The sequence below is a fragment of the Neovison vison genome, chromosome 3 (assembly GCF_020171115.1).
Source record: "Neovison vison isolate M4711 chromosome 3, ASM_NN_V1, whole genome shotgun sequence".
Classification (NCBI taxonomy): Eukaryota; Metazoa; Chordata; class Mammalia; order Carnivora; family Mustelidae; genus Neogale; species Neogale vison.
The window spans coordinates 74913474-74937896 of NC_058093.1; the positions used below are offsets into that span (position 1 = coordinate 74913474).

General features: G+C 37.6%; 1 protein-coding gene across 8 annotated transcripts in view; it reads right to left on the reverse strand.

Annotated features, from left to right (window-relative positions):
* The window catches only part of CCDC141 (coiled-coil domain containing 141), a 226410-nt gene that overhangs the window by 196390 nt on the left and 5597 nt on the right, over positions 1–24423 (reverse strand). For 7 of the 8 annotated variants that reach the window (XM_044242441.1, XM_044242437.1, XM_044242436.1 and 4 more), the window contains one exon: positions 23700–23822. In XM_044242441.1, coding sequence (XP_044098376.1) covers positions 23700–23822 — 123 coding nt within the window. Of the gene's footprint in view, positions 1–23699; positions 23823–24423 lie in introns of those variants that run through there. The other variant, XM_044242442.1, reaches the window with a different exon arrangement.

Below are 24423 nucleotides of genomic sequence, written 5' to 3' on the forward strand. Positions count from 1 at the left end.
TAGATCAGTGTTCGCATATGTAATATATTCAGTCAAAATCTGTTGAATGAGACAAGTAGAACAGTAGTTCCATTGCTTTAGCATGTATGGGAAATAACTTATGGCGATAGATGAAATGATTATGAGAATTATAATAATCATGCTACAACACCTTTTTATTTGCTACCTTTCCATTTGATCTTGTGTTTCATTTACCCATATAATTACAGGCCCATGGTTACTCTGTTCCTTTTATAAATTCTAAGTAAACAAAAAAAATGCTTTATTAGAGTTGAAATATATAACAGCAAGGTAAAGCACAAATATAATTTTTAAAATAAAATTCTACTGTATTTAAAGAATAATTATATTTATTTTTAAAAGTTGAAACTAATTAGTTCAAATATGTCACTAATATAGCCCTTGATCTATTCCACAGGGATGGGAAGCTCATTTAAATAGATAAGACATGAGAAAATAGCCTGTGTCCATTAGCAAAATGACTTTCTTGTTATTATTATCACTCATAATTCAAAGAGTTCCATAGAAAGCACTTGCATGTGTCAATACAAGTATATATTTTGTTCTACTCAATTATATACAGAGCTTTACAGCTAAAATCCAAAAGTATAATCTTACCTAATGTCCTTGGCCTATAATCTTACCTAAGGTCCTATGTCAGTTATGTGATCTCCCAGACCAGGTGCCCCAGGGCTCCTCGGGGCTGATGCACACCACCATTGCCAGGGCCCCAAAGGATCTTCACACTGGCACCAGACTAGACATAGGTCACACTGCTCACCGGGGACCAAAGCATCCCCATCGCTGGCTCTGAGGTGACAGCACTTTTCATAGAATCAGGTCTAGACTTCTAGAGAGGATGAGTCTTAAGTGCTCAGTAAGTGCCAGGAGGCCCCCTGATACAGCATAGTGGGAAGATCATGACAAACTGGATTTTAATCAGTGTGGAAGGCCCAACTCAGCCAGCTCCCAGCACTGAGCAAGTCCTCCAACCTCTCCAGACTCCATTTCCTCACCTGTAAAGGGAGTCCATCCCACATCATCCTTATTATGTCAGCAAAAATGAGAAAAGGTATATGAAAGCAGTCTCTAAAGTAACTATGTGTGCTATATAATTATTCTAACCTAGTTGTTGTATTGGCATTTTATGGAACTATATCAGCAGTATAGCCCAGTTATATGCAATACTTGTTATATTTCTCCAGGCTGAAATGTTTCCTGAAGTCAGACAGATTAACCATAAATGTTTGTGGAATAAATAAGTAAATACATGGTGTGATTTCAAGGGTATAAAGAAACCCTGACATTCATGATAAATCTTTCACATGCTCACCAATACCAACAACTCTATTAACAGAGAATATTGTTTTAATTTAAGACTTTTATTTCTGTAAAAAGGTTCGTATTATCCCCCCATTCCCCTACACTTTCAAAGAGCATCTAGCCTAGGTGTCAACCACAGACCAAAAAGCCTTTAGGGGCAAAGGAGATAGAGTATGAGGACAGAGGAAACCATTGGCAAAAGTACCAGGGTGGAAAGTTGTTTGTTCCACTATTTGTATTTGCATGAAGAACAGTTTATTGATTATTTGAAAGAATGATTCTCTGATGGTGGAATTTTTGGCAGTAGAGACTGCCTGGATGAGAAGGGCATGGATATGTGAGAGCTAAAATACCCTCTAAGTGCTCCCCAAATCATATTATCAGTGGGCCCTGCCACTTGCTGACTATGATCTTAGGCGGCTGCTCTGAGTCTTGGTTTTCACATCTAGAAAGCTGGCATTGTAAGAATGTTTCCTCATAATAATGTTAGGAGGACAAAATGAGACGAGGCATGTAAAGGGCCTGGCCACTATTCTGTCCTCCATAAAAGTCGGGAACTATTAGCATCATTTTCATTCCTAATGATAACTAAAACCTGAGGTAATAAATGTTTTGGAAAGTACATACTTTCTTTCCAAGCATTCTATCATTTTAAATTATACCCTCTTCCGTAAATCATACTTTAAATTTTAGTTTATACATACAGTATGGTAGCAAAATGGATTTCTGGCTTAAGATATTTTTCTGATACAGGAGAAATGAACATGTCATCACCTAATTCTGGCTGTGAAAAGCTACCTGCACTTGCCTATTTGATGGTTTTATCACCCTGTCATTTTTGTTTGGGCTGCCCCTAATCCAAACCAGCACACAAATGGCAGAACTAGATTTCTGGTTGGCTTCCAGTCTGAAAAAGAAGTGGCAGCTAATGGGCTGCTGAAAACCCCCTGGGCCACACCTGTCCTGAGTGGAAATAGCCTCTAACTGAAAGCTAGACCACAACCCTCATTTAACGAAGAATTGTTGTTAACAACTCTAACTTCCAGGGGTTTCTACACTAAAACCAAGCCAGTAAAATATCAGGAGATTCTGTTGTCACTAGGAAATGTCAGTAACATAAGCAATGACAGAAAGAGGCAAGATTAAGAAAACCAGCTTGGAGGGCGCCTGGGTGGCTCAGTGGGTTAAGCCGCTGTCTTCGGCTCAGGTCATGATCTCAGGGTCCTGGGATTGAGTCCCGCATCAGCAGGGGCCTGCTTCCCTTCCCCTCTCCCTGCCTGCCTCGCTGCCTACTGTGATCTCTCTCTGTCAAATAAATAAATAAAATCTTTAAAAAAAGAAAACCAGCTTGGAAAATTCTGACATTGTACTGAAGCAGTCAGTTTGGATTTTTAAAAGTGAGCTTTTTTAGGGGGCAAGAAGGTCATTTTTCACACCAGAGTCATTTACTAAAGCACCATAAAATCCATTCATAATAAAAATACCAGAACAATCTTTACCCTTTGAAATTACAACTCAGTCTCTTTGTAATTAAATGTAAATAGAACCAGATTTTTCCTCCTTTCTTTTTTGAGAGAGAGAGAGAGCACAAGCAAATGTGGAATTGGGAGGGGGGTAAGAGGGGAGAGGCAGAGGAAGAGGGGAGGAGGATATTAAGCAGGCCCCATGCCCAGCACACAGCATAAACTCACGACCCTGGGATCATGACCTGAGCAGAAACCAAGAGTCAGGTGCCCAACCAACGGAGCCACCCAGGTGCCCTGGAACCAGATATTTTCTTTTTCTTAATTTACTGCCAAATAATTGTTCGAAAAAAGATTTCTTTCTCATAGACTCAATAAAAAAGATGGCATTTTCAAACAGATGTTTATGTGTACCCAAATAGTTCTACCACATTATTTTTCATAACTGCATTTTCTTAACTTTTCCTTCTTGGGTATTTTGCATATAAATGACTCTTCCATGCCACCTCTGTGAAATGAAGTAAATAATGTAATTAGAAATAATATACAGGTGCATGGATTAGATTATTAATGGTGGTTTCTGTTGTTTGAGGACATTTTCTGTACCCTTGGATTTGTTTAGAATTACTAGCTTTCGTTAAGAGTTCTGTGGCCTTTTATGTTACTGAAAAAACAGAGTTCTGAAGGCTTATCAAGAATGCCATTGTGTGCTTTACTGGGGAACTTGAACTCCACCATGCTTGAGTAAAAAACAAAAACAATAACAAAGAGAATGACACGTTCCCTAAGACATGATGAAAGCCAGAACATTGGGAAGTTTTTGTACCAAACAAGAGGATAAATAAATATAAGTATTAAGCTAGCATTTGTACAGAGAATGAAGCCAAAGTGAAGGAAAAACACTGCTACTTCTGGCTTAAAGAGTCAACCCTCTCCCATGTCTCAGAAACTCTTCTCACACTGCTTACTCCCATAGCCCCATATTTTAAGGTGACCTTAAATCCCATCTTCACCAAAGAAATTAATTTTCTTGCTAAATTAATTTTTCTTTTCCCCAGAATTTGCCTATCAGCATCTTTTATCTGGGGACTTAATGAATCGTCCGGTGCCTTGATGTTGTGATTTCCTTGTTCTTTAATTGCTCCATGGATCTATGAGGGCCATTTTCCCCTATACTAGTATACATTGTAACCTGCTGGAGGCCAAGGATGTCCCTCACATTTCCTCACCTGACAAGTTACTCATACCATTCTTTTTTTTTTTTTTTAATATTTTTTATTTATTTATTTGACAGAGAGAGATCACAAATAGGCAGAGAGGCAGGCAGAGAGAGAGAGGAGGAAGCAGGCTCCCTGTCAAGCAGAGAGCCCGATGCAGGGCTTGATCCCAGGACCCTGAGATCATGACCTGAGCCGAAGGCAGCGGCTTAACCCACTGAGCCACCCAGGCGCCCCATACTCATACCATTCTTATAACCCTCCTGAGTGAGTGGGATTTTATGGCATACGCTAATGGGTGACACTCCCACAGCATGCCTAGTATAGGTATGGCACAGAGGCACGCTGTGGGATTGGAACAGCTCCACTGCTTCTTAGCTTTGTAGCAAATGACTTGTGTGTGCATTGGTTTCCTCATCTGTAAAAATAATAATAGTTAACAATCATTCGACACTATGTGTGAAGCCCTGTTTTAAATTCTCTCACTGTTTTAATCCCTGAGGTAGGCACTATTATTATCCCCATTGTATAGATGAAGATATTAAGACAGAGAGAATAAGTAACTTTCCCAGAGCTGCAAAATCAACCAGAAACATTGGGATTCATATTCAGGCAGGTTGAGCTTACATATTCAACATCTAAGGTGCACTGCCTCTCATAAAACTTAAACCATATGGTTATGTAAAGGATTAAACCAATTAATACACCTAAAGCATTTAAATTATTAAATACTGAATTTTAAAAGTGGTTGACACATAGCATGCACTCAATAAAAGTCCACTGTATTGTGCTTAAATATAGGTCATTATTTAGGTTCCAAAACTCCTCTTTCTTTCTCTCTCTCTCTCTCTCTCTTTTGAGAGGATGAGAGAGAGAGAGTGCAGGATACAGGGAGAGGGAGAAAGAGGATCTCAAGCAGGCTCCACACCCAATGCAGAGCCTGATGTGGGGCTCCATCTACGACCCTCAGATCATAACCTGAGGCGAAACCAAGAATTGGAGGCCTCACGTCTGAGCTGCCAGGCACACCAAGGGTCCAAAACTCTTAATGAATTTAGACAAAATTATCCATATAATTAGTACATGCCAACACCATCTCTGTCCAGAGGGAAGCTTATCCTCTAATGAGAACTGCATACATATGTAAAAAATAGATATATATTAAGCAAACCTATGTTAAAAGTGACACTAAATGATAGGAAGAGCCCAGAAAAGCTGCAGGTAGCAAGTTGCCCTATTCAGAGAGAGTCTTATCTCATAGAGGGCTATAGAGCTCCTTTTAACATGTATCCAAGACGACTCTGGTGTAAACTACTCATGAACTACACTTTAAACATATTCATTATATAGGCTGTGCCTGAACAAGTATCACAATCGGATATAAGACTGTACTTCTGTAAGTACAGAGGGGCTGAAAAGCACAGTGGAAACACACAGAGAGAGGTCAGCCTAAGATGAAACCAGAGCTTAGAGGGAACACTTCTCGGGGCGGCCTCTCATTCTAAGAGGAGGATATCAATAATTTACTCAGAAACTCATCCTCCAGCTCCGTTAAAAGAAGAATAATGACACAAATCAGAAAAACTAACAGAATTAATATTTTATCAGTTCCACTATGTTCTCTAAGGAGCCCAAGTGTTCTGCACATTAATAATTGAGTCTCCTTAAAACCTTCAGAACCATTGTGAGCAAGAAGAGCAGGGTATGTGAATACCATTTAAATAATCACTATTCCATTTTTTTACCCACAGTCTTTTCATGCTATTTCTTTTGTTAGTACAAAGAGATGACCAGTTCCTGAAGACATGTAATGGATATATGTACTCATTCCTTCCTTGCCTAATTTATTCACTCATTCTATAAATATTTATTGAATATATAATCCAAGCACAGTACTAGGCCCTCGGGATAGAAATATGATCAAAGCCTAACGAAGATGACAAAAATAAAACATATAAGTGTTTTCTATGAAATAGATCCAAAGTAGAGAGAGAGAGGCTACAAATTACAGCACGGATTCAGAGGAGGAGGTGGTCAATAGCATAAATGGGGAGTATTCCTGAAAGCTTTCAGAGAGTAGTAATAATCTCCTTACAGTCAAATCTAATGGTAAATTCCTCAAACAAGCTGCTGCTTCTAAGCACTATCCAATACTTCTGTCTAGAAACTTCCTTTCCCCTAAACTTTTGTTATATGACCCTGAATATGATTGCCTCTAACTTCCCATGGCCCCCCTTTCCCAATTCCATTGACAGCACCTCTGTTCAGGCACTTTAATGTGGTTGTTTAATGGTAGTTGTTTCTTTTGATTTGAGCCAGAGTCTCTTATTCCAATTGTCCAACAGAATTACTGCAAACAACCTCAAAAATATACAGGTGTTCCAGCCTTCCTTTGGTTCTTCAGTTTTGGGACCTAGATATAGGAGTCCTTTGGTTTCATTTTAAGCTCCTAGGTGATCCTCACAAGATTTACAATAAGCTGATGAAGACTTCCTTCCTCTTACTGCTCCATATGGAGAGTTCATTTTCATCATTCTCTCCCAATGGCTCTCCGAACTGCCTGGAGTTCTGGGACTGGAAACAGTCATCAGGCTGACAACCATTAAAATAGGAAGTGGCTGTCCTACTCTTTTCCATCCAGGATACCCTCAGGTCAAATCCACCATGCCCATTTGGAATAACAAAACTGCCTCATACTCCGCTTGTCTTTGGTCACTTGTGTAAGACCTTCTGTTCATCTGCCCTCTGTTCATCTATCATTTTTCCTCTTATTGTGCCCCTAACCTTCCAAATTTCACAATGAGATCTTGTGGAAACTTAGATTCATAATAAACAAACTCTTCACTAATTCTCACACCCCATTACTTAAGTGAAATTTGCCCATTTCTCCTAACCCTGGATCTCCTATCCTAACTAAAACTTCCCAGTCAGCATTGCCTTCTTTGTTTCAAATTTATTAGAAATTTAATAGAGATGGCCTATTCTTGCTATTTCTGATTCTTCTCTTCACATTTGTTCATTAAACAACTACAACTTGGTATCCAGCATGACTATTTCCTGAAACTACTCTAACAAATGATACCGCTAACTTCCAACGTGTCAAATATAAAGAACGTTCCAATTCAAAATGGCACCCCTTTGGCAATTATGAAATAATATCTGTGGGACATCTATTTTTTTTATCCTACAAGCTTTAAGGTTTGGAATTATCACTGACTTTTCCATTACTTTTTATGTAAAATAAATTATCTAATTCTATAATATTTTATAATTTATGAATTCATCAAAGTGTAGTTCTACTCTACATAATAGATGCTGCTATTACAAACAATATTCAAGTTTAATTCTCTTTACTCTTATTCTCAGAACTCTATTCTAAGTTCCAATGTCTATTAAACACCTCCATGTATATCTTTTAACTCCAATGATTTTCTACCTACATTCACCTGCTTAATGTTATAAAGATAATCTTTCTCAAACTGAATTTTTATTGAATCTCTCCCCTGCTTTAAGAAACCTGGCCACAATCAATTCTAACTGTATAGCCCAATATGTACTGCTTTCCAGCCAAATCTTCATTCACCATACCAGTTTAGCCTCATCATTTGACATTTTCTGACAGAGTTCTTCACATACTATGCATATCTTTCTTCTACTTTGTCTCAACAGCTTTGTTAATACCTTTCTCTGAGTTGAATGTCATTCTGACTCCCAATTCTTACCCATCACTTCCTTTGAGATCCAAATAAATATTCTCTTCTATTTGACTGATGGAACTCTTGCATGAGTTATCTGTCAGCATCTTGTATAAAGTTTTCCATTTATTATTTGGCAATGGCTTTATTTTGATTACTAATCCTACCTCTTAAAATAAATTGGAGTGGCAATGACATATGGTGGCATAGACCATAGTGGAACTTGGGCAAAAGCCACTGCTGAATTTATTTTATCGTCTGTTAAATGTGAATATTTCCTACCTCACAAAGTTGATGTGAGCATTAAATACCTAATGTATCTATTATGATGGCTGGCACATAGAAAATAGTCATTAAATAGTAACCATTATTACATCTGCAGTCTTTCCAAGAGGTAGGAATTTCTCTTCAGTTTGTAACATTTCATGCCACAACTCTTTGTGCACCTAATTCTGAAGTGTATACACAGAGAAGGTCCTATAGCCAAATATAGGGTTACTAAGTTAATGATAAAAGTTCGAGTAACTATGGGAAAATTCCATTTGCAAGTTTAGCTAGGTTTTTGTAGAAGTATAACCTGATCAATTAAAAGAAATCTCTCAAGAAACTGGTCAGGATGAAAATTTCAGGATTGAAAATGTCATTTGTATTCCTCTGTTTACTTAATCTTCTCTGCAAGCCAGTTTTAAGTCCCAAGCAAGATACAAAGGATTTTTGTTCCTGGAAGAAAAAAAATCCAGAATGTAGAATTCTTTGTCTTCCTAATCTTGACTAATTATTTAACACTTTTCCAGGTGGGTGTCTTAGTTCTGGAATGCAGGTTTCACCAAAGACCTCACTCTTAACCTCATTTATATAAGTAACAATACACAGACCATGATTCTTTCTTTTTCAAGCACAAAACATTAACAGACAATAAAAACTGGTAGATCACTTGGTTATTAAAGATTAGGGAAAAGGGTGCTGGGTAGCTTAGTTGGTTAAGTATATGACTTCAGCTCAGGTCATGATCCCAGGTCCTGGGATGGAGCCGTGCATCAGGCTCCCTGCTCAGCGGGAAGCCTGCTTCTCTCTCTCCCTCTCCCTCACCCTGCTGCTCTGCCTACTTCTCCCCTCCTCCATAAATAAATAAAATCTTAAAAAAAAAAAGAAAAAGAAAAAGATCAGGGATATCTCTGATGAACACAGATGCAAAAAAGTCTTAACAAAATGTTAGCAAACTGAATTCAATAATACATTAAATGGATCATACACCATGATCAAGTAGAATCTATTCCAGGGACACAAGGCAGGTTCAACTTCCACAAATCAGTCATGAAGTAGGTTCATGAAAAGATGCTCAATATCATTAATGACCAGGAAAATGCAAACCAAAACCAATGAGATATGAGATACCACCCCACACCTGTTAGAATGGCTATTATTAAAGACAAGAAATAAGAAGAGTTGACAAAGATGTGGAAAAAAGGGAACCCTTGTGCACGCTTGGTTAGCATGTAAACTGGTATAGCCACTATGGAAAACAGTGAGGAAGTTCCTCAAAAATATAAAACAGAACTACCGGGGCACCTGGGTAGTTCAGTCAGTTAAGCATCTGACTCTTAGTTTCAGCTCAGATCATGATCCCAGGGCCATGACCTCAGGATGGTGAGATTGAACCCCAAGCCTGGCTACTCAACATGGGGTCTGCTTGTCCCTTTCCCTCCCCCATCCCCGCCCTTCTCTCACCGTCCCTCCCTCAGCTCTCTCTCTCTCAATCTTCCTCTAATAAATAAATGAAATCCTAAAAAATAAATAAAATAAAATAGAACTACCGTATTATCCAGCAATTTCACTTCCAGGTATTTATCTGAACAAAATGCAAACAGGAACCCAAAAACATATATATACCTCTAGGTTCATTGTAGCACTATTTATAATAGCCACCATCAATAAATAAAGAAAGTGTGGTATATATATATACATGGAGTATTATTCAACCACACACACAGAAAAGGAATCTTACCATTTGCAACAATATGGATGGAACTTGAGGACATTATAAGTAAAATCAATCAGAGAAAGACAAAAGTCATATAATCTCACTTAGATGTGAAATCTAAAAACAAACTCATAGATTGGTGGTTGTCAGAAGCAGGGTGTGCAGTGGGAGAAGCGGGGTGAATAGGTTTACAAGGTGAAAGATAAAAAGCGAAAGATGAGAGAGTGAAAAGTGAAAGAGGTAAAGAGGTCAGACATGATAAGGGTACAAGAAGTACATCATAGTACAAAACTATGATGAGTAAGAAAGAAAGAGCATAGCCCCGTAAGGAAAGTGCAAGCCTCAGCACAGAGTTCAGCTCTTGTGAGTGTATGAAGTTAGGTTATAGACTTCTGGGACAGGAAAAAAATAAAATAAAATAAAATAATAAGAAAGAGAAAAAAGTTATTAGAGATTAAATTTTTCAGTAATATTTGTATCCCCTCTTTTATTTATTATTCAGAATTGAGGCCATCATCAACAAACATAAAGGAAAGCTAGTCACAAGTGAAACATTTATAAATGAATTAAGCAGTACAAAGAAAAAATTTTAAGTTAGTCCAAGTTTTACAAATATGCTAATGGAAGCACATTTCTGCTTTGTGTTACATATTTATCACTCAAATACAAAATATACAATTTTTAATGATTTATTGTGTTTATTTTTAAGATTTTATTTATTTATTTGTCAGAGAGAGAGAAAGAGCCAGCGAGCACAAGCAGGGGGAGCAGCAGACAGAGGAAGAAGCAGGCTCCCCACTGAGCAGGGAACCCCATGAGGGACTCGATCCCAGGACCCTGAGATCATGACCCAAGCCAAAGACAGCCGGTTAACCTACTGAGCCACACAGATATCCTCTTTAATGATTTGTTAACCAACATTAAGCAAAATTAACAAAGGCATAGTAACAGAATCCTTTTGGCTAATTTTAGAATCTGGATTGCATTTGGTTTCCCACATTATCACCATTAGGCAACATAACCATAAGAAATCCACTGAACAATACTTGAGCAATGGAAAAATAATGAACAGCAAATTAGTTACACATAAAATTATTAATGAAATATGCAGTAATGCTTCCAGAACTCACAACCAAACAAGTCACAGTTTAATTACTGTCTTCTATTGTCAGCCTTTCACAAAATGAGTTAATAAAAGATTTTCTTTTCATTGTCTCAAAATGCCTATGTAATTCATTTGTTTGAAAAAAATTACTTTCTCAAGGAAAATCAATTGCAAGTTACCAAACACATTGCACAAATACATATATTTTTTTAAATGTTACACCAGGAAAAATATTTCTACTTCCTCCTATGACAGTGTCTAATAATTGCTTTATTAATGGCTTTCAAAAATTTCCTACTGGAAATAAATTAGGATGGTTTTCTTTCATTTCTTGTCCCTGAAAGAAATCTCATCTCCTAATTTTCCCTTTCAGGCCCCACATATATTGGCTTGGTTATAAGCAGACTTCTCCTGAGCTAAAAAGAAAAAAAAAAAAAATTCTGATTCCTAGAAGGTTTCTTCCTCTTTATTCTCTAAATCTACCTTGTGTAATATGATACCCACTAGCTATTTGGAATGTGGCCACTTCAAATTGTGATGTGTATGAAGTACATACTGAATTTTAAAGACTTCATACTAAAAAATTAAAATATCTCATTAATAATTTTATAATGATTACATGTTATTTGATAATATTTTAGATATATGGGGGTGAATTAAACATACTAATTTCATTTGTTTCTTTTTACCTTGTTTATTGAGTGAGTTTTGGCAATTTATGGTCTTTAAGTAATTGGTTCGTTTCATCTCAGTTTTAGTTGAATTTATGAGCATAGAGTTGTTCATAGTATTCTCATTTTATACTTTTAGTGTCTGTGGCATTTACAATGACACCTCATGCCTCCCACTTAACACTGGCCATTTTGCTTTCTCTCTTTTTTCTTTCTCAGTTAGGCTAGAGGCTTATTGATTTCCTTGACCTTTTCAAAGAGCAATTCATTTCCCTATTGTTTTCCTGTTTACAATTTCATTGATTTCTGCTCTTTATTCTTTCCTTCAGTTTGCTTGCTTTGGTTTTAATTTGCTCTTATTTTTCTAATTTCATAAGGTGGAAACTTAGATTGTTGATTTGAAACATTTATCCTTTTCTACTACAAGTATTTTATGTTCTAAAATTTAAATCTGGCAGTTAGAAAATTTCTGGCAGCTAGAAAAAAGCCAACATATGTTGGCTTCCATGTGCTATTTGCATTATAGATTTGTAATTGTTGCTCCTTAATAAGTATAACACACTAGCCAAGTGGGCTTTTTTCCCACTACATTAATAAAAGTTTAACAGCCTATGGAATCACTGAACCAAAGAATCGTGAGCTCTCAGAAAGCAGTGAGCAAAAGCCTTGGGTAGTTTGGGTTTTTCTAAATTCAATTATTTAAAAATTTGGGATATGTTTTAAGTTGAAAATTAAAGTTTAAAAAAGTGTACTATGAAACTGAGTCTGAGAGCTTGTGATTCTTCAGAGTTCCCTGTCTACCGAGTAACTGAGCTTTTTAAAAAGAAAACCAGAAAGCCATCTACATAAATATGAGTAATGGAGTTGAAAGGTGAGATTGCCTCTTCTAATTTCACTACCTTGACTCAGGGCCTGAAATTTGTACCATGGAAGCCCCCTTACTGCTCCTCTGGCCCAAAACCTAGAGCTTTGGTTTAATTACTCCGCCATGCAGTTCCCATCATGTGTCTGCAGGACCAAACAGTGGGGACGACAGAGGGAGGAAAAAAGCAATGCAAAGTCACTTCAAGCTCTGAGACCGTAATTCCTCAGATCAGAGAGGGCTCTCCCCTTCCCAGAGGTGTAGGCACCGCCTGGTGGCCTCCACCTTCTCCATCACAGCTGCCTCTAGGGGACTGCTTGGGCTAAGGAAAAAAGAAGAGCAAAAAACAAAAACAGAAGCAGGGTATTTCCTCCCTTTCTGTATTACCAAAGGAAGCCCGCTTTCTACTGTTCAGATGTGAAAGAAAAGACTCTCCTAGAGCTTTTTCTGCCTACCTCTGGGCATACTTCAGGGTATCAACTTGCCTTTAAATCTAAGTTGCGCCACGCTGGAGGAAGAAAACAACAACTGTTTGGTGGTTTGGGGATTCTGATCTCTTCCCCTGATCTACCTGCTAGCTCTTACTTTTCACCATGCTCTGCATACACACATTCTGCCAGGGTTTATAGCTGCCTTTAATGGAGATAGGGTGAAGTGTGTTTACTCCATCTTGCCTGGAACTGGAAGCAGTATTCCATTTTCAGACACCTTTTTTTAAGATAAAAATTCTAATCTCACTTAAATCCCTGAACCTCGAATATGTGGAGGGAGAAAGAGGAAACAGATAATTTGGAAGACTGGGTTAACCAAAGAATCAGAAGTTTGCCTTATTCTCCTGAGGACTAATAGCTTTATGAAATTGTCAAGAGAATGATACAGTCATGCCATTTGAAAAACTCTTGAGTTTTGAACATTTATATGTTATGATATATCTAAGACAAAATCTATATTTAGAAAAGATACATCCTTGGCTAAGTACAATATACAGTTGGGTCTTTTCTAGAGCAGAAGGATCTGTTGACATCTGGATAGAATGCAAAAAGGGTATTTCTATCTTAACATTCAAGCTAACTCAGCAGTACTAAAGATTGAGAGTAGGTGTGAGTGGGTCCTGTGCTACCATTTTTATCTCTGCTCTCCCTCATTTGAATTTCTTATACCCGAGTTTTGTCCTGTCAGACCAAGACCCTTTTTGTGATAACCGATAAGGACTATAGGTTCTACTTTAATGAAAATTTTTGTTTGTAAATTTATATTTTAAATAAGCACCATTTTCTAAGTAATAGCCTAGAGACTATAGGCTTATGACCTAAAAAAAAATACTAGTTATAATCCTGACTTTTGACCCAGATTCAAATAAGAATGTATTTGGCGATAAATAACAGAAAGCCCAACCAACATTGGGTTAAACATCTGCGAGTTTACCTATGTCACAGCAAGAAGCCTGGGACTCAGTATAATCTTCCACAGTATGAAAGAGGCATAAATGGTCAATTTATAAATGTATTCCCCTATTGTTAGACATTATTATTAAATTATTCCATTAAATTATTAAATTAAATTATTCCAATTAAATTATTTATTAAAATTATTAAATTATTCCATTAAAAACATGTGGAAAGGTGCTCAATATCATAGCAAAGGCATTTTCATATCTATATCCTTACTAGTGTTCTCATTTCCAAGGACAGATTCTAGGAAGTGAGGTTGCTGAGTCACAGAATGTAAGCAGTTTACATTTTAATGCTTGCTAGTTTCCAAAATGATTGTGTCAGTCCAAATTCTCACCAACAGTATGGTAGAATGTTCTTTTCCTTATATTCTCACTGTCACTGGATATTATGACTATCTTGAGTTTTTAATAGTACATTAAGCAAATTATTTTTTTTTAATTATTTAGTTTTGCTTCTCAGGCTATTACTGATGTTGAGCATCCCTTTTATATGTCTATTGGTGATTTGCCCCTCTTCTGTGAATCGTGTATTTTTTATTGATTTTACTGGGTTTTTTTGTCTTTTTGACTTTGTTATCAAAATGAAGGATTGTAATTCTTTAACTTTCATATAAACTGCAAATGTATTTCTCCCAGTCTATTGTTTATCCTTTAAATTTGTTCTACGGTATCTTGAAAACTCATATTCATCTCCAGGACAGCCAAATATCACTTTCTCTGTCAAGTTTCCCCTGAATTCCCTGGCAGTTAGTCATTCTTTCCATACTATACCCATAATATTTTGTGCATATCCCTGTGTGCAGAATTATAACTACAAACCTTTTTCTCCTGTTCAAAAACTATACCAAAATGAAAGTCAAACAGACTAACATTATAATAGATATATTTTTGAACCTGCTTTCAATTTTCTAAAAGTAAATCATTCACAAACTTCAGAATTTTCTTTTCACTGATCAGTAGTACAATCATATCATCTTTCATTTTAGAAAATCTTAGTCCCACTTCTCAAGTGTCTCTCCATGAAAACTCTTATTTTCTTCTTTCTATACCTTTTGTTCATGAGTATTGACTTCAAAATCTCCAGAGGATACCACTCTTGTTGTCACCCTCTCTTCTAGTTATCTATTGCTGGTGACAAACTGCTGCAAATTTAGTGGTCTAAAATACTTATTTACTTTGCTCACAATTGCCAACTTGAGCAGGGCTCAGTGGGGAAGATTTTTCTTTGCTCCACACAATTCAGCTGGGAAGTTTAACCAAGCCTGGAGAATCTACTTCCAAGATGGCTCAGATGGCTCACTCACATAACTCGCAGGTTGGTTGGCTGTTACCCAAGATCTCAGCCAGGGCTGATGCTGGGAGCCTCGGTTCTTCTCCACATGGGCCTCTCCACAGTGCTACTTGACTTCCTCACAAGTTGGCTGGGTTCCAAGAGTGACTATTGGAATTACAGAAAGTAAAAGCAGCCAGTCTTTTGACACTGAGTCTGGAAACTGGTACAGCATTATCTATGCTGTATTATTTGGGGCAAAGCAATCTGAGAGTCTCTCCAGTTTTAAAAGAACGGACACATCTTAGTGGGAGGAGTGCCTAAGAATTTATGGTCCACTTTAATCTATCATAATCTTCCCATGTACTGTGTCCTTCTAATTTTGTCAAAAAAGTTTCAGTATTTGATATAACCAAGCCATGCACTATTCCCTACAGAAATACAAAAGATGCCTCTCTCTTTCTTGCCAACTATTTGTCACTTGGTGTCCCAGCCCAAATCAATATGGTGAGTGACGTGCTCCTTACAGGCCTATCAGCTTCTGCCAAGGAGTCAAGTCCAACCTAACTACTGAGCCAAGACAAGGGATAAGATAATGTCCTCTCCCAATTTTTTACTCTACAGTCTCTGTACCTACAAAATCTTCCACTTACAGAATTTCTTGCCCTCTAACAGACCAACTCTCATCAACATTTCATTAAGTATAATCACACTCTGAACTGGTGCTTAATCTGAATTACTGATGAATTATTTGTGATATTTGCAATACTAATGTGCCTTAACTTCATGTCTGAGAAGCCTATTGTCATAGACTCCCTCTTTAACCAACTTCTCTTATACAAATAATATTCTATCAGATTCTCCATGGCACTCTTCAATCTAAAGAATTTGAATTTTATTTCACTGTATACCTCCATAGTACTCACTGGAGTTGAACATCTCAGAAAAGAAATATCCTATGGGGTGCCTGGTTGGCTCAGTGGGTTAAGCTGCTGCCTTCAGCTCAGGTCATGATCTCGGGGTCCTGGGATCGAGTCCCGCATTAGGCTCTCTGCTCAGCAGGGAGCCTGCTTCCCTCTCTCTCTCTCTGCCTGCCTCTCTACCTACTTGTGATCTCTCTCTCTGTCAAATAAATAAATAAGAAATCTTTAAAAAAAAAAAAGAAAAAAGAAATATCCTATAGACTAGAAAAGTGCCAATGAGGAAAGGAAAATCACTAGGAAGTTTCACTGTTTCATAATTGTAAGAATACTTTTTTTGTTGTTTTTTAATGGTAGAAATTCTCCATTTTCAAATGTATAAAAGAAAAATTAAACTGCCTACTAGCTCCTATTCCCCTAGGAATAGCCTATCTTATTTCAGTGATTTTCTTCAAAATAATCAGTGAAAAATATGGCAGGTACTTTATATGTGTAGAACACTAAGATACAGATCCCTTTGAGCCACAGAAAAAAGAATTCTTGTGTACTGCTGATGGGAATGCACAGTGGTGCAGCCACTCTGGATGGAAAATTTAGAGTTTCTCAAAAAGTTGAAAATAGAACTACCCTGTGATTCAGTAATCACACAACTGAGTATTTACCCAAAAAATACAAAAACACTAATTCAAAGGGATATATGCACCCCCCTGCTTATTGCAACATTATTTACAACAGCCAAATTATGGGAGTGCCTGGGTGAGTTTTGACCTCAGCTCAGGTCTTGATCTTGGGGTCAAGAGTTCAAGTCCCACACTGGACTCCACACTGGGTGTGGAGCCTACTTTAAAAAATTAGTTAGTTAGGGGCGCCTGGGTGGCTCAGCTGGTTGAGTGGCTGCCAGCGTCCTGGGATCGAGTCCCACATCAGGCTCCTTGCTCGGCAGGGAGCCTGCTTCTCCCTCTGCCTCTGCCTGCCATTCTGTCTGCCTGTGCTCGCTCTCTCTCCCTCTCTCTCTGACAAATAAATAAATAAATAAAATCTTTAAAAAAAAATTAGTAAGTTAAAAAAATAGCCAAATTATGGAAAGAGCCCAAATGTCCATCAACTGATGAATGAATAAAGACGATATGGTATACATAGACAATGAAATATTATTCAACCATTAAATGAATGAATTCCACAGGGCACCTGGGGGGCTCAGTGGGTTAAGCCTCTGCCTTTGGCTCAGGTCATTATCTCAGGGTCCTGGGATTGAGCCCCACATCTGGCTCTCTGCTCAGTGGGGAGCCTGCTTTCCCCTTTCTCTCTCTCTGCCTGCTACTCTGCCTACTTGTGATCTTTCTCTCTCTCTCTCTCTCTCTCTCTCTCTCTCTCTGTCAAATAAATAAATAAATAACAAAATCTTTAAAAAAAAATAAATAAAGGAATGAAATCTTGCCATTTGCAACAACATTGTTGGAGCCAGAGAGCACAATACTAAGCAAAATAAGCCAATCGGAGAAAGATAAATGCCATATGATTTCACTCATATGTGGAATTTAAGAAACAAAACAATTGAACAAAGGGGGGGAAAAAAAGACAAACCAAAACCAGACTCTCAACTATAGAGAATAAAAAGATGGTTACCACAGCAAAGGTTGGTGGGGATATGGGTGAAATAGGTGATGGGGATTGGGAATACACTTATCTTGATGGGCACTGTGTAATATATGGAATTGCTGAATCACTCTATTTATACCAGAAACTAATATAACACTGTATGTTAACTACACTAGAATTAAATTTATAAAAAATTTTTAATATTGGAATTTGGAAGGTACAAATTAATCTTACCTCTCTCCCCTCAAGATTTCAAATCAACTGAAAAATTGACATCAAGGTCAGATATGGGTCAAAATAGCACCTCTCATTACCATAAAACTGGACCAAAGAATGGGCTGATTTGACTTTCTATTTTTTCTTCTTAAAATCTAGTCCTTGGGACCTGCCTGTGAAGAGAGTTGGGTCTGAGACACAGACATACATTCAGCTGCCCTAGAGGGTGAGATTGCAGCCTGCCTCTGCCAGGCAAGGATTTCCAACCAGTTCAGCGGCAACAGTCAGAGTAAAGAACATGTGGCCCATGAGTAGACAGTGTCTGCAGGTAGACACCGCGAGGTTGGCATCCCCATGGCTGCCACTTCTTTCCCTAGTCTCACCAATCAGGTAACACAAGGCCCCAACCCCCTCATTCCTGTAGGGAAAGAGGAGAGATGGGTGAAAACATCTAAGAGAGTAGCATTTCTGAGAGGGTAGAATTTTCTGACTTGTGAGTCTATAGGAAAATAGGGAAAGAGTAGAAATGGATATCCTATATGAAGTAAACATTCAGGGTAAAATACTGCTATGATGCAGATAATATACTATAGGTTAGTTCTCTTCCAATACTGTCCTAAAGGGTTCCATCACATTCTCAACATACTTGTTAAAATTTTCTCTAGTATGTAAATATATACAATTAAGTCACACAGATTTACTTTATTCTTCATTCTTTTTTTTTTTTTAAGATTTTATTTATTTATTTGCCAGAGAGAGAGAGCGCACGCGAGCGAGCACAGGCAGGCCAAGTTGCAGCAGAGGCAGAGGGAGAAGCAGGCTCCTCACCGAGCAAGGAGCCTGATGTGGGACTTGATCCCAGGATGCTGGGATCATGACCTGAGCTGAAGGCAGCTGCTTAACCAACTGAGCCACCCAGGCGTCCCTTTATTCTTCATTCTTAAAGGACTTTATTAGGAAAGTAAAAAGACAACTCAGAGAATGGGAGAAAATGTTGGCAAATCATATACCTGATAAGGGATTAATATCCAGAGTATATAAAGAACTCCTAAATTCAACAACAAAAAACAAACAACCTGATTAAAAAGTGGGGAAAATACTTGAATAGACATTTCTCCAAAGAAGATACACAATTGTCTAAACACATGAAAAAGGGGTTAATATCATTAGTCATTAGGGAAATATAAAACAAAATCACCATGAGATACCACTTCACACACAGTAGAATGACTATAATGAAAAACACAGAAAATAGCAAGTTTGGACAAGGATGTAGAGAAATTGGAACACATGTATGTTGCTGGTAGGAATCTGCTCCTAAATCTAGTAATATGTACAGCTGATGTGAAAAATTTTTGGTGTTTCTTCAAAAAGTAAAATGTGCCCCAAATAACTGAAAATAGGTATTCCAATACTTTATGCCAATGTTCATTTTAGAATTATCTATAACAGTTGAAAAGTGGAAACAACCCAAGTGTCCATCAAAGTATGAATGGATAAATAAAATGTGGTATATCCATACAATAAAGTATTAGTCATTCATAAAAAGGAATAAAGTTCTGATGCATGCTACAACATGGATGAATCTTGAAAACATTACATGCTAAGTGAAATAAAGCCTACCAGAAAGAACATATATATGAGTGAGTCCGTTTATAAGAAGCACCTAAAATGGACAAATTTGTAGAGGCAGAAAGTAGATTTGAGAAAGTAGATTTGAGAAGGCAGGGATAGGAGTCATTACTTAATAGGTGAGGAGTTTATATTTGAGGTGAAGAAAAAGTTTGGGAAATAGTGGTGATGGTTGCACACCACTGTGAGTGTAATTAATGCCATAGAAATGTATACTTAAAAATGGTTGAAAGTGCAAATTTTATGCTATATATATTTTACCACAATAAAAAAATTTTAAGTACTATATTCTTAGTAAATACTCAAGTTTATAGTAGAAAAATCACACTATCCCTTATGTATAGTAAGTTTTAATAAGACTTTTAGCTTTACTACTAATGTATTTTGACTATTCCTCATACATTCATTTCTAACTAAGTAAATGGAAATAGGACAAAAATAAGTATTCCCTGGGTTAGAAATTTAGTCAGAATCAGGGAACCCATAGATTTATAAGTCAAATCAGAGGTGAAATTTAGTATTCTATACTCAAAAGGGTCATTCTTCACTGAATGCAATTATGGTATATGTACAAATACAGGAGCCAGTGGCTGGACGTTTGTTTGGTTTGTATAATTCCTTTGGACAGTTGCGAGGTAGTTATTTTTAGACAGATGCTGAGGAGAATATTCTCAGCATCATCCTTAACATAATTCCAATTCCTCTTTCCTCCTAGAACCACTTAGAAATGTAATGTTGAGACCAGCCATAGGCAAATCTTTACCTGACTTAAATCTCTCTCCCTGTTCCCAAATGTCTTCTTTCTTATTAGAAATAATTTGAGTATGGTTTAAGAATCTAGATGACTTTCGGGAGTTAATGTTTTTTCCACATGATTATGTTTTGACCACTGAAACACAGGGAAATTTTTTTTCTGGACATTCCACTGGAATTAAATGTTATACTGCCGAAAGGAAAATAGCATCTTCAGGGTATAGACATTACCAACATTAAAAAAACTCATGAAAGTTCTGTTTTTCCAGAAATTTCCCTTTTAGTCTAAGCTACTAGTGTTTGAGATATCCAAATTCCTCTGATACATTAATTACTAGCAGAATATTTATGCCACTTTTTCTTTTAAAAGCAGCAGGTATATACATGTATCATCGCAAATTTTCTTTTTTTAGGTGTTTGAGGGTAACTGTTTTTATCATAATTTTTCAAATGAAAAACCTGAGGCCAGAGAGGCTAACTGCTATGCCCAAATGAAAGTAGACCCAGCGCTGAACCCTACAGCCTCTCAACACCACTTACACAGCATTCTTCTTTATAATTAGAACAAGTTGCAAGGCTCTGTGCATAGGAAAAGGACTGGAATGAATATTAAAAATTAAATATTATTGGCTTATTAAACTACTAATGTTCTTATCATTCAAGAAGCTCATATTAAAACTAACTTGGATGCAACAATTTTGTACTACAGGTTTGTGCCTACGCTGACAGCATAATAGCTAATAAATTGGTTAAATTCATGGTAAATTCTATACATCAGCAATATGGAATTTACCTTTTTATTATATTATTTTTAAAATTGTTTTAGACTTTATTTATTGATTGATTGATTCATTTATTTATTTATTTGACAGAGCGAAAGAGCACAAGCAGGGGAACAGCCACAGGAGAGGGAAAGCAGGCTCCTCGCTGAGCAGGGAATCTGACTTTGGGGTTGCTTCCCAACATCCTCTGGGATCATGACCTGAGCCAAAGGCAGCCACTTAACTGACTGAGCTACCCAAGCTCCCCACCCTTTTATTTTTTTAAAAAGTTTTTTTGTCAGCAAATCTGGAACAGACTTCAGATTCCTTGACTTCTTTTTTTAATGAATAACATTGGAAGATGATTCTACTACTTAAAATTTCTTTGGGGGATGGGTGGTTAAGTTGATAGTGATAGATGGGGTTGAGGAAGGTATGGGAAATGGACATAAAGAGGTCACGACTAGAGGTCGACATGAAGCCAAAAGGCCTTTTTACTGAGACCTCATGTACTTAGATCCACTCACTCACAGAGAGGGAGAATGGCCCCATGATCCCATGGCACACTATGGTGAGATCCACAATAGATATGAAGCTTTGGTCTATCATCTCCCTTCATTTTACAGTTAAAAAGCCTGAAGTCAGGAAGGCTAGTCCATAACCAGGAGACTAGCATGAAAGGACAACAGGACTTGGGAATCTAGCACCACAAGCACCTGCCAAGTATGGATCCTGTTAAATGGGAAGCTCTCTCCCTCACCACCCCTGACCCCACTGAGCTCCTAATTGATTTAAGTATGCAAATTTAAGCATAGCTGCTGTGGAGCTGAACTATTTTGCCTAAGACAGCATTACCCCTGAGTTGTGCGGTCCTGGACAGGAATAGGGGTGGAAGAAAGGAAGGAGCCTAAAAGACCCAGACTTCCATGAGCTTCCCTACCACTCAGATTTCAGTAGTAGACTTGCAAATGCTGACTGGGCATGAAGTGTTAGTGGAAGTGTTAGGGGAAGGGATGTGGTTTCAAGTCCAAGTTAACTTCAAGCACAAATAGTTGGCAGGTATATAAGAGGGAACTGGGGACACAAGAGACCATGAGAAAGTAAGCCTCTGGGGACAAGCAGGAATTTTGAGGAAGCATTGGGTTTCCACAATTCATGGAATTCAGTTTATTTGTATAGCAGCCACAGCCAGACTTTGAATTTTCAGCTGAATTACACTAGTTAGGGGCATAATCAGAGCTAAAACATAGATCTTTTGATTCCTGGTTCAATGTTCTTCCACATCATAATGTGTTCTTTTCTTATATACAAAGAACTTCCTGGTGGCCAGGGATTTCTACTTTGAAAAGCAACCCAGAGCCCAGAGCCTAGAGCCCAGAACCGCCTAAACAGGAGAATAAATTCTGGATTCTAACGGCTCCGTCCTTCAGTACTAATTCTTTCTTCCACTTTCCAGTCTGATGTACCCAATTAATTTTACTACTCTCCAATCAGGAAACCACTGTCTGTATATATCAGATGCAGTTTAGATCTGCTCCTAAATCTAGGAAGCAAGTATAAAATCCAGGCTAGATGTTCAAAGAAGCCAGTACTATTAAAGCACTAAAAACACGGGTCATTGCTGGCTACCTGTTCAAACCTCTTTGATCTTAGTGAAGGCATTCATTTACCTAAAAGAGTTCTTACTCACAGGGCTGGCTGCATCCCTGGGCTCCATTTTTAGAAGGGGACACCACTTGGGGTTTGAAGTGACTTTGTCTTTCGCTATTTTGAAATTTTTAATAATTTGATTTCTAAATTGGTGTTTTGTAAGTAAAGTCCAAAGGGAAAACAGAGGAAGTGCTGGGGATTGGTGCCTTATCTCACATGGGGTCCTGCCTCCCGGAGAGTCTCTGCTATCCTTTCTACTCCCCTCCCTTGTTCAATGACCTCTGCCATCTGCCCTGTGGGGTCAGGGCACAGCTGGGGAAAGGCTGGGATCAGGCCCACACCCTGTGCACTCAGCCATGGCCAGGGCCTAGAGACTGTGAGGGTGTGCCCTCGGCCAGCGTGTATCCCATATCTGAAGGAGCTAACAGTAAATAGCAGATAAAATACAATGTGACAGGTCAAGAAAAAGTTTTTTCTTGCTTTTTGAACAGGAAGCCCACCTTTTTATTTTTCACTAAGCCCCACAAATTATGTATCTGGCCCTGAATTAGTATCTTACCTGGCAATCTCAAGCTAATGTTATTTTTAGATTCTGAACTAAATAGCCACACAAATATGGAGTAATAACTCTGATTTTACTAAAATTATTATTTGGTTTCAAGAACTCTTAATATTAAATACAAAATCAGATCTCTTCAACAGTTCAACAGAAGGAAAATAAGCTTCTATGTTATTCTTGCCAGCAGGTATGATTAACAACAGGAACTTTGGATCTGTTCTGGCGACTTGACAGTATAATGGATGAAATGGAAAAATGATGGAATTTTTTTTTTTTCACTGAGACAGCCAGGAAAAAAATTAGTTATTTCTTCACAGTAAAAATAGTATCACTCCATATTTTCTATCACATTAGGGAAAGTTTTTAAAAAATCTTGTCACCTCTCTCCAATCCTGGTATTTGCTCATAAATAACTATAGCACTTTTCCATTATCTATATGGCACTATATTTAATGGCAATAGGACAGTGATGTCAGAGGAATCAAGAGGAAGTATAAGAAATGGACATTTATTTATTTATTTATTTATTTATTTATTTTTGGCATCTGCTTCACATTTTAATGTCTTACCTTGAGCTTGCCCAAAAGAAGTTCATGATCATGAAGAAGCTTTTTGGTCTCATCTTGACTGCTACCAATTTCTAGAAGATTGGGCTGTGATTCAGCCAATTGAAGTTGCACCCACTTGCCACACTATAAATAAAAATGAAACAAAATGCACTTTTAGTTCCTCTTGTTTCTTCCTCTTTACCCCTCTTTTTTTTTTCCTTCTTTCTTTCCTTTCTTTTTTACAGTTTCAGTTACACTGTGAACACTTTTTTTTTTTAAAGATTTTATTTATTTATTTGATAGAGAGAAATCACAAGTAGATGGAGAGGCAGGCAGAGAGAGAGAGAGAGAAGCAGGTTCCCTGCTGAGCAGAGAGCCCGATGCGGGACTCGATCCCAAGACCCTGAGATCATGACCTGAGCTGAAGGCAGCGGCTTAACCCACTGAGCCACCCAGGCTCCCCTACTGTGAACACTTTATTCCTTCCATAGAGATAGGCCTTACTGACATTGAAATCTAACAGGTTTGATATAAATCCATGCCCTGTCTTTTCCTTTATTCTTAGCATAAATTCTTTTCTCTTGGCATACTGTATTTAAATTAAAAATTCTCAAATGAAGAACAGATACAATAGATTAGGTATTAGTGACTATTACAAAGTTATAGAACATGTTACGCAATTGTACATTATCTCTCACAAAACTTAATTCCATAAAAATAGTGAGATTGCACCTGGGCAAATAGG